The following is a 10888-nucleotide window of genomic DNA, read 5'->3' on the forward strand; positions in this document are numbered from 1 at the left end:
GCCCCCCCCCCCCCGCCCTGGGGCTCCCTCCCTCCCCCGGGATCCTCTCCTGCCCCGGGATCCTCTCCTGTCTCAGAGCCCTCTCCTGCCTCAGAGCCTTCTCCTGCCCCGGGATCCTCTCCTGCCCTGGAGTCCTCTCCTGTCTCGGAGCCCTCTCCTGCCTCAGAGCCTTCTCCTGCCCCAGGATCCTCTCCTGCCCTGGAGTCCTCTCCTGCCTCAGAGCCTTCTCCTGCCCCATGGTCCTCTTCTGGCTCGGAGTCCTCTCCTGCCCTGGGGTCCTGTCCTACCCCATGGTCCTCTCCTCCCAGCATCTCCCTGCTGGCCTCTCCCTTTTCTTCCTCGCCATCTTTCACTCTGCCTGTGTCCTCCCCTCCCACAGAATCTTCTTCAGCTCCTAACGAAGCCTCCTCTGCTGGGATGGCCTCATGGACACTTGAGGGCTCCTGCTCTAGGCACAGCTCCTGTCCCCTTTCCTCCTCTGCAGCCAGATCCATCTCACACACGGGCATTTTCTGCTGCTCAGACCTTTCCTGCTCTGCATCAACAAAGTCCTCTTCCAGGTGACCTTTTGTGGGCAAAGCCAGGTGGCTTTCTGCAAGGACAGCATGAGCAGATTCTCTGTGCAGACACTCCTCTTCTTGCACATCTTTTCCTTCTTCCTGGAAATCTCCATTCTCCTCGCAGGGGCTGTGGAGTCCCCTCTCCTCCTCCTCCTCCTCTGAGGGGTGTGATGGCTCTGTGCTTGGGGTCTCTGCCCTGTCCTCCTCTTGCTCTGGCTTTTCCCAGCTGGTCACTGTCTGTCCAGGGAGACCCCTGTTCCCTTCCTGGGCCTCCACTTCTGAATCCCTCGGGCTCAGCACAGCAGGTACTTCCTCCTCCTCCTCTTCCACCCACGCTCCCAAATCTTCCCGGCTCCCTGAGGCACTCAAGGAAGCGGCCATGCCCGGTGGGGACATGGCTCTGTCCTGCAGGATGCTGCTCTCCATACCCAGCCCCTGGAGCATGACTTCCCCAACCCTCTCCTCTGCTTCAGGGCTGTCCCCATGCTCAGATCCCTCAGAGGGGTCTTGCTCTTCCCCAGGCCCCTCTGACACAGCCCCTCCACAAGCCTCTGTGGAGAAAACGGGGCTGGGGACATGGGCATCCCGGGGGGCCCCCACGGTGCTGAGCGTGGGCTCTTCTTTGGGCTGAGCATCATCTTCCATTGCCTTGAGCGCGTCCTCCAGCGCCTCGCTGACCAGCTGGGCCGGGTACTGCAGTCTGCGGGCGGGCGCCGCTCCCAGGGGCTGCTCACTGGCATCGGGAGTGTCCCCCATAGCTCTGGACAGAGGACACTCCGTCCCTTGGCTCATCACTGCCCCGTCTCCCCCCGGCCAGGCAGGACCCTCTCCCCCAGAGCTCCCTGGCTCTGGTGGCGAGGGACTGGGGGGCTCCGGGGAGAGAGGAGGGGCAGCTCTGCCTGCCTGCGAGGGGCTGGGTGTGGGGTGGACAGGGGCTCCCGGCCCCCCAGCCCTGCCGGCAGCTGGCAGTGCCGTGGCATGGAGGACCGAGCTGAATTTTTGGAGCTCCCTGGCACGGGGGCTCTGGCTTTTGGGTGCCAGGGTGTCGCTTTGGGGCTTTGCTAGCTGCCCCCTGCCCTCTGCCCTGGGGAAGATGGAGGGGCTGGCGCAGTGGTCTCGGGGCAGCAGCCGCCTGGTCTCAGGGCTCGCTGGTACCAGTTTGCTGCTGCTGCTGCTCACCTCCAGTTTGAGATCTGCAAAGAGTGAGGTGGAGCCGTGAGCGGGCAAGAAGCCGCTCCAGGGCTCTCCCAGCCCTCCCCTGCCGCCTGGCTGCCTCTCGCTGCCCCCTGTCCTATTTTTAAACGGCTCCTTCTTGGAAAGTGGGAAATTCCTCCCTCTTGAGTGCAGCGGATGCTGGCAGTCCCAGGGGATTCAGCATCAGGCCAGGACAATGCTCTGGCCAGCTGCAGCCACAGTCAGGTCCTGCTGCTGGGGAAAGTGTGCAGGTGACAAGCTTTCCTTGTTTTTTTGGGTTTTTTTGTTTTGAGGAAAAAGGAAATACTCAGCCTGTTACCACAGCCCGCCGTCCTGCTGGGCAGATCCGTTCCTGCCCTCCCCGTGCATGGCAGGGAATTAAAAAAAGAGGCGAAGGAGCAGATAAGCTTTATCTGGGCTGTGAGCCCCGTGCCAAGAGCCCCCGGGCGCTGTTCGCACCTTCCTATCGCGGCCGGGCAACCGCTGCCAGGAAAATGCAGGAAAATGTGTCTAAATCCAGCCTCACTCCCCGAGCCCTCCCGGGGTGACGCGGTGGCGATGCCGGGCTGGCGCCGGGGGTCCCTTACCTCGCACACCATTGGCCAACCTGAATTCCCCGGCTGGCATCTGCAGGCGGGTGCTCTCCGCTTCCAGCAGCGTCCTGGAGGAGGAGAGGAGCACGGTGGGTGCCGCAGGGTGGGTGCTGCGGGGAGCTGGGCGCTCCCTGTGCGCCCCAGCTCGCCCCGCTGGGCTGCGGCAGCGTCAGGACAGGTAAACCGAGGCACGGAGTGGCTACGGATGGTCGTGCTGCTCTGTCACGGAACGGGGGGACCGAAGAAGCCCCCCTTGCTCCTGTCTCCCCTCCCATCCCCCCGTGCCCGGGATTAGTGTCCGTGCAGGGTGACATCATGCTGTGCCGGGGAGGCCCCTCGCCTGGGCTGGGACAGCCCCTATTCTCATGCTAATTGTCCCCCCAGTCCCTGGCAGGCGGCCTTTGTGTGGGGCCATCTGGAAGGGCTGCGGAAGGGCCACAGGGCTACCCCTACCGAGACCTCCCGTGTGCCCGAGACCCCCTTGTGCCCGAGACCCCTCTCGTGCCAAGACCCTCCTGTTCCTGCCGCGGTGCCAAGCTCGGCCCCAGCTCCCTGCCCACCGCATGCCGGGGAAGCGGCCACTCCCAGTCCCGTTCCCATCGGGAACCTCACCTGTAGGTCGCCACTTCCAGGCTGAGGGACATCTTGAGGTGCATGAGCTGCTGCCTGTCCTCCAGCACCCGGGCGATCTGCGCCCGCAGGCTCTGCTGCTCCTGCTCCAGGGCCTCCATCGCCAGCTGCGGGTAGCACAGGGGGGTCAGGGGCACCCCAGCCCCGCCTGAGCCCTGCCGGTCCCTGCGGACCTGGACAGGTGGCTCGGCTCATCCCCTCAGGACGCTGCAGGGACAGGAGTCCTGGGCGCTCGATTTTAGCACGGGGGGCTGAGGGTGGGGCAAGGAGACGAGCAGGGCTGAAAGGCGATGGGGAAACGGCTGCTGGAGGAGGGAGGAAAGGCTGGGGTGATTCAGGGCTGCGGGACGCCGGCGTGGGAAAGAAACAACTTTCAGGCGAGCAGTCGAGGCCGCGGCACCCTCTGCCCCAGGACACCCATGGCTGGTCCCAGGACACCCATGGCTGGTCCCAGGACCTGGAACAAAGAGGGACCCTTCCCCGGGAGTGTTCGCGCCGTTCCCGGTATTTCCAGCCCACCCCGCCTCCACCTCCCTCTGCTGAATCACTTTTGCAGCTGTTGAATCGCAGCTGCAGTGAAGTCGGCCGGAGTTTATCCTGCCCGCACCCCGCTGCTGCCTGCACCCCGCACCGGGAGCAGCGGCTGTCGTTATCCCGGGATCCTGACTCTGGAGCCCAGCAGGACATGGAGCAACCGGGCAGGGTGCTGGGGGAGGACCCGGTGTCTGGGTGCTGCTCCCCTGCAGTGGGGTGGCCCCGGGTCTCTGTTGTACGGGGGACAGGGATGTCCCCAAGCCGCTTTACTCTTCCTCCCGCTCTCCTCAGCTTCATCCGTAGCTCATCCAGGGCCGCCGTCCATCCCTTCCCTGGGGTTTGTTCCCTCTGTCTTCCCTCCTCCCATCCATCTCTCTCATCCCTTTGCTCAGGGATGTGCCCTGAGTGCCCACCCAGGCACCCACAGCCCCCTGCTCTCCCCCTCCCCAGGGACCCAGCACCTTCCCGCTGCCTTCACTCGCCTGGAACTTTTCTGCCTCCCCGCGCTGCTCCTGCCACTGCTGGGCCAGGCTCTCCTCCAGCATCTCCTTCCGTGCTTTGAGACCCGCCAGGTCCTTCTCCAGGTGCTGCAGCTGCAGCTGGCTCTGCTGGTTGTCCTCCACTGCCTTCCACAGGTTCTCCTTGGCCTGGCAGAGGGAACCCTCCAGCTGCGACACCTCTGTCTTGTAGGTCTCCACCGCCCCTTTCCAGATCTCCGAGAGCCTCTTGGAGTAGTCCTCGACCTCCACTGGCTGGAAAGCCACCGGTGCACAGCGGAAGCTCTCCAGGCTGTGGGAGAAACTCGCAATCTCCTGGTCCAGCCCCGCTTTCTCCTCCTCGTGCACCTCCAGCAAGGCTTCCACCTCCTTCTCCAGCTGCACGGCTCTCTCCTTCAGCCAGATCTGTGCTCTCCTCTCCTCCTCCAGCTCCTTCCTGCTCAAGGACAGCTGCTTCTTAGCTTCTTCTCGGGCTGCCTGCTCCTTCTGGCACCTGCTTTTCACCTGCTGGACCTCCTCGTACAGATTGTCCCTGGCCAGCTCGGCCGTGCACTTCTCCCTGAAGGCGTGATCCAGTGCATCCCGCAGGGCTCGCAGCTCCTCCTCGTACTTCACCCGCCACGAGTCCCCGGCCGGGCTGCTCTTGGTGCTCTGGATTTCAGCTCGCAGCACCTCGTTCTCCTCCTCCAGGAACTTCACGCGGGCCAGGTACGCCTCCAGCCGCTTGTTGAGGTCCCACATCTGCAGAGACTCCTCTCCCAGGGCTCTCGCCCCTGCGAAACTTTCCGTGCTCAGCATCGGCGCTGCCGGAGGATGCCGGGGCTCTGGAGCCGGCACTGCCAGAGGAAGACGCCGGGGGAGGAGGATGCCGGGGAGAACGCCGAGTCAGAGTGGGAAGGCAGGGAGGGAAGCGAGTGGCTGCGAGCAGAGGGGAGCGCAGCTATTCTTGACCAGCCGGGCCGACTCCAGCCCACGTGGGCTCGACGCTGAGCTCTGATTTCCCAGCCCTGGGGAAGAGCAAGGTGCTCCTTCCCACTTTGGAAGTGCGGCTTGAGGGCTTGGATCCTCTCCCGGTGTGGCTTGGCTGGGAATGCCCTCCCTAAAGCCTGAGGGCCACGCCAGGGAGCTGGAGGGCTCCCGTGGGGCTCGGCGTGGAGCTTGGGAGATGTCCAAGGGCAGTTGGCAGATGCCCATCCTGAGGGCTTGGCTGCAGCACTCCTCCGAGGTGGCCTGTCAGCTCCGTGCTGCTCCAAAACCTCGGGGCAAGGGAGCCCCAAAGGAGCCCAGCGAGGGTCTCACAGTCCCGGGGAGGTGATGGCTGCACCGAGGACGTCGGTGCCTCTTGGTGCCCGGGACTGTCTGGGGCTCAGCACAAGCCACGGCAGGTCCGGTGCGCTGGATCCACCCACACGGAAATCCCTTTGCAGAGGGAGAGCTGCCTCGGGGAGCGCAGCGCGTCACCCCAGCCGATGCCTCCCTGGGGCGCTGCATCCAGCTGTGTCCAGCTGCAGTCTTCCTTCTTTCCAGATGTCCGCGGCGGGATGTGCTGAGCAGAGCCGGGAGCCCAACGGGAGCTGCTCCTCCGGCAGCCTCCGAAACTTGGCAAGCGTCGGCTCCGCGTTTGGTTTCCTGACTGCCGTCAGGCAGTCACGGTCGAGATAGGAATCGCTTCCCGGGGAGCATTTGGGGATTAGGATTTTTGATTTTCTCTTTTTATTTACCCCAGCTGACTTATTTTGGGGGAAGGGCAGTGCGCTGGCAAGGGGCGGAGATTCAAAAATTCAAACTCGGGAGGTTTCTGTGAACAAAAGGGGCAGGAAAATGTCACTCGGGGAGAGACTTGTTGCCAGCGCTTTCTCCCGGTCCTCCCCCTCCCAGCAGACGGGGCTTTTTCCCACGGGAGGGTCCCTGCTATGTCCTCACCAGGGCACGGAGGACAAGAATGTCTCCTCCCGAGCTGTCCCACGGGACCGGCTCTAGGCGAGCGCTTCTGGAAAGACGAGCAACAGTCCCCTCTGCTGGCAAAGGCCACCCAGAGCCGTCCCCGAGCTCCTTCCAGCCTCGCACCGTTCGGGAGCTGGGGGGGTCTCACGCCCCCCACATGGGGGAACAGCAACAGCGGGGGTCCCAGCACCCCCTCGGAGGGACGGGGTTTTCCCCTGGTGCCTGGATGGTGGGGTGGGCGAGGGGGATGACCCGGCTCGGGGGTCCCCAAAGGCATCATCTTTCCGGCTCATCTCCGGCCAGACATCCTGTCTGGCTCCTTGGCCGGCTCTGGTTTGTCTCTCACAGCCAAGACTGAAATGCCATTAAGGAGCACAGGGAGCGCTGCGGTCAGATAATTGATCTGGGGTCCCCAGAGCTCCGGACAGGGGGGTGATGAAGCCCTGCTGCATGTCTTTATCCTCCTCCTCATTTCCACAGCACATCAGCTCCAGAGCTGGCCTCCCCTGCTGCCTGGCTGCTCCCACTTTCCTCCTTTCCACCTCCTCTTGGGTGTCCCTGGGATGTTCAGGTGCCCCCAATACTGGTGTTGGCTGCAAGAAGACCCCCAGTGCTCACGGGTACACTGGGAGGTGCCCTGGGAATGAGCATTTCCTCCCTCCCTGGCCTTGTCCTCCTCTTCCTCCTCCTGCCCTTGTTTTGGGGCTCCCCACTGTGCTGGGTCCCCTCTCTCTCAGCCAACAGGAGGGCTCTGTGGGATGGTCCCAATCCTGCAGCCCAGGGAGGACTCAGGGTCCCCAGGGGTGTTGAGGGGTCCCAGTGCTTCCCTGTGTGGGGGAGCCAGGGGGCAGAGCTGGGGGCACCCTGGAGTGCAGATGGCTGTGTATCCCTTCCTCCCGCGGTGTGCTCGGGGTTGTGAGCGACTTGGGATGGGGATGTCTGTGTTCCTGGGGGATGGCTGCGGTCAGGAGACTCTCAGAAGGGAGGTGTCCTTCTCCCTGAGGGATGTTCATGGTCAGGAGTCTCTCAGGAGGTGCATGTCCGTGTCCCTGGGGAATGCTTGAGTCCGGGATGCCCTAGGATGGGGATGTCTGTGTCACTGGGTGACGCTCAGGGTTAGAAGCTTCTCAGGAGGGAGATGTCCAGACCTCTGGGGAATGCTTGGGGTCAGGACCCCCTGGGAATGGGATATCTGTGCCCCTGAGAGGTACTTGGGGTCAGGACTCTGTGGGGTGGCACCCCTGAGGGGCTCTCAGGGTCAGGACCCCCTGGGAATGGGATGTCTGTGGCCACTCAGCAGTGGCAGAGGTTTGTGGGGGTGGCAGTTTGAGGGTGTCCCAGCCCTGCAGCCCCAGGGTGGGAGCTGGCATGTGCTTGGCACGGGGTGCATGGCAGATGCTGGTACGTGACTTTGAGCAGGGCTGGAGGAGGAGGAGGAGGAGGAAACACAGCTGGGCACTGGGGCCCTTCCAGCTGGAACTCAGCTGGGGCCGGGGAGTTGTGGTGGTTGAGGGTCCCTGTGGGGACCTTTCTGTGCCCTTGGCTGCTGGGGCTGAGCTAATGGTGAGGGCTGAGCCCCAGCATCTCTGGAACTGTAGGCAGGGATGGGGACTCTCTGGTGTCCAACAAAGGTTGTGCCCTGCTCCTGCCTCGCTTCTCTCCCTTCCCTCCTGCCCCTTCCAGGAGCTGGATGTCCCAAGGACTTTGCCCCATTGATGCCAACAGCCAGGAAGGACCAGGAGCTGCCTTGGGAAGGAGCTGGCAGAGCAGCAGCCCTGGAAAGTTCCCTCTGAGCCAGCAAGGAAACCCCAGGCTTGCCGGAACATTTGTTCCCAATTAGGATGGGGGACGCTCCTTGCTGAGCAGGCACTTCGCGGTTCCCCCAGCCGCGAGCCCTTTCCCACAGAGTGCATTTTTTTGCATGGATTTCCCATCCGGGTGCAGGATGTGACCTCATGGGTTGGGTTTAGGGGGGCAGAGGCTGGGCCAGCCCTGGGGTTTCTCTCCTGCCCGTCCCGGTGCCCGTCCCGGCGCCGTGCCCGGCGGGCAGAGCGCTGCGGTGCGAGTGTCCCCCCGGCCGAGCATCACCCGCTGGACACTCAGCCCCCCCCGAACCGCTCCGCTAACGAGACCGACTCTGCCGCCTGCAATTATTTCCCAGGGCGACAAATGATTAATTCTGCTCAGGAGCTGCGGCTTTCTGCAAACTCACCCGAGCAATTCCCTGGCAGGCTCCGCGCCGCCCCCCCGGGCAGGGAATGCTCCGTGCCAGGGAAAGTTTGAGCGAGATCTGGTTAAAAAAATCCCTGATGCCAGCTCTTGGGTGCTGCCCTTCTGCCAAGGGGCTTGAGTCTGCAAGTGAGGGGTCCCAGCTGCCCCCCAGACCTCACTGGGTGCCCAGGTCCCACACGTTCCTCCAGGAACCATCATTCCAGCCTAAAGATGCATAAATTATCCTGGCCCTGACGCAGATGCAGGTGGGTAAACTGAGGCACGGCATCTCTCTGCCGGACCAAACTTGGCTGTGAATGTTGTGCTGGGAGCTCGGCTCTGGCTGCTCCCCCCACCCTCTCGGGGCCGGCAAAGCCCCTGGGTTCCTTCAGCCCTCGGACGGTGCCTCCACCCACCTCAGCCTCGCAGCAAAAGGGCTTTTGCATCACAAAGCCTCTGCTGGCTACCGGGACCCCCGCCCGTGGCCCCCTCCCCGTCCAGCTGAAGCTGCCAAATACAAGGAATAACCATTCCAAGGGCATTCCCATGCCATGGCGGGGGCTGTGGTGGGGAGACCCCCCCATCCTCTGGCGGGGTCCGGGGCAGCCAGCGCCAGCTGCTCCCCCACTTCTGCTGCATTGGGTTAAGACCGTGCCCGGGCTGAGCATCCTCCTCTCGTGCGGGGTTTGCCAGCTGCCAGGAGGGAGGGACGGGGAGGGACGAGGCGCCTGCCAACACGGTAATATCTCTTTTTTTTTCCCTTCTTAATTAGGGGAAGGAAAAAATATAAAAGGAGGAGGGAAAAAGGGAAGGGAAAAAAAAAAAAAAAAAAATCAATCCAGTGGGTTAAAATGGAAAAAAGAAAAAAAAAAGAAAAAAAAAGAAAAAAGAAAAGAAAGAGCTGTGTGTTAGACATTTCAGTCAGCAATGATTCCCAAGATAAGATTTCCTATCAGCCAGTTATGCTCTAACATTTAGAGGTAAAAGTGGATGTCAAACACAGCAGTCCTGCTACTGAACATCCTTTAGAATGTCAATTTGAATATCACTCTCGTTCATAAAACCAAAGTTATTTACTAAATAAACCAGCAAAGTATATCCAGCACTGTTCTGCTTTAAAATCAAAACAAAAGAAAACAAACAAACAAATCAATTCATTCCAATATCGCGTTTCACCTCCGCACGGGCAGAAAGTGAGACGAGACCTGAGCCGGCGTGGGGATGCCGAGAGGTCTCCCGGTGCTTTTCCCCGCGGGATGCAGGCGCGGGGGGCACAGGGCGTCCTCCTGCCCTGCAGCGGGGGATGCTCGGGGCTGCGGGACCCCTCGGTGCCGCTTCGGGGAGGTTTGTCCTTGTCACCGACCCTCCCGAGCGCAGCATCGCGCTGCAAGTTTTTTTTTCAAAGGGAGCAGCTTGTAGCGGCTCCGCAGCGCCGGAGGCAGAGCGGGGGCTGGGGGGGCTCTTGCGAAGTTGGAAGGAGAAAGGACTTCGGTGCTGCCCGGCTGCGGTAGCCTGGAGCCCAGCCCGTCCCGCAGCCCCTCCGGCAGCGCGGCTCGAAGCTGTTGGGCAGAAGGGGCACTTCCCGGGCTGCTCCAGCAGCTGCTCCCACAGGACCCTCGTTTTGGGACAGGGGTCAGGGATCCAGGATGGGTCTGGTGTGTTCCGTGAGTCCTCCCCGTGTGTCCTGCAGAGTCTCTGGCCGGGTCCTTGTCCCAAGGAGGCTGCAGTCAGGGTAGCAATGGAAAGGGAAACTGAGGCACGGAGCCGGACAGGGATCCGGCTCGCCCCACTCCTGCCCGGCCGTGTCGCTGCTCCCCGTGGGGGTGGGCTGGGTTCAGGGGCAAATCTGCCGGGTCCCGGGGGGCTGGGGCCGAGCCCAAGGTTTGGGATGGCTGTAGGGCACCGCCGGGTCTCCCTGTCCTCCCTCGGCTCTCTCAGCTCTGTCCCCACCCTCTGCTGGTTTCCCAGTGGGGGCGGCAGGAGGGACCAGGGGGAAAATTTTCAGGATTTTCATGGCTTTTTCCAATCAAGCAGCCCCGGTGTGAACCCCAGATCCACCGTGGGGTGTCCCGGGGAGAGGGAATTTTACTGCAGTCCCCTTCCCCTCCCGCAGCCGGAGCATTTCGTCCCCAGGATGCAGGGGCTGCCCTTGAGCAGCTCTGCCAGGGGCCGCTGCTCCTGTCACGCCGACTTCTCCTATCTCGGCCCAACCCAGAACCTGTTGCTCTTCCTTTTGGCCGCCCGGCGGGTGGGAGAAACCTCCCTCTGCCCCAGCCTGGAGCCTTTTCCAACTTCTGGGCTCAGGCATGGCAGGGAGAGGGTGAGCAGGATATTTTAGGGCTGCTTTTCAGGGAGTGTTTTTATACTGGGGAAACTGGGAGATGGGGAGGTTTTGTGCTGGGAGCGGGGAGATGCGGATTTGCTGGTGAGCGGCAGCGGGGCTGGGTTCCACCCCTGCCGGAATCTGGGACCCCCATGCTCCACGTCTCACTACCGTCCCACCTCGTGCCTCAGTTTCCCCACCTGAGCCCCAGAGCCGGGGGAGGCGGGGATGGGTGTGCAAACCTTCACGTGTGCGTGTGACACACTTACCCAGGGGTACACGTACTCGTGTGTCCCTGGCGGCTCCTGCGGGGTCTGCTCCCACCCCCACCCCTCTGTGCGGGACTGAATCTCCCTCCTCTTCCTGTGCTCTCCCGGACCCCCGTGCAACAAGGAGCCCCTT

At 62.6% G+C, this 10888-nt stretch overlaps 2 protein-coding genes across 2 annotated transcripts in view; one reads left to right on the plus strand and one right to left on the minus strand.

Moving 5' to 3' along the window:
* The window catches only part of NES (nestin), a 7723-nt gene extending 2764 nt beyond the window's left edge, over window positions 1–4959 (minus strand). Inside the window, exons 1-4 of the mRNA XM_017727856.1 lie at window positions 3994–4959; window positions 2960–3084; window positions 2342–2415; window positions 11–1753 (exon numbers count right to left, since the gene is read on the minus strand). Coding sequence (XP_017583345.1) covers window positions 11–1753; window positions 2342–2415; window positions 2960–3084; window positions 3994–4806 — 2755 coding nt within the window. The 5' untranslated portion in view covers window positions 4807–4959. The remainder of the gene's footprint in view (window positions 1–10; window positions 1754–2341; window positions 2416–2959; window positions 3085–3993) is intronic.
* Window positions 4960–8781: 3822 nt separating this feature from the next.
* BCAN (brevican) overlaps window positions 8782–10888 on the plus strand; it is a 15862-nt gene continuing 13755 nt past the window's right edge. The window contains exon 1 of the mRNA XM_017727858.1: window positions 8782–8902. The gene's annotated coding sequence lies outside the window, so the exon portion shown is untranslated. The remainder of the gene's footprint in view (window positions 8903–10888) is intronic.

Source organism: Corvus brachyrhynchos, unplaced genomic scaffold (assembly GCF_000691975.1).
Source record: "Corvus brachyrhynchos isolate BGI_N302 unplaced genomic scaffold, ASM69197v1 scaffold122, whole genome shotgun sequence".
Classification (NCBI taxonomy): domain Eukaryota; kingdom Metazoa; phylum Chordata; class Aves; order Passeriformes; family Corvidae; genus Corvus; species Corvus brachyrhynchos.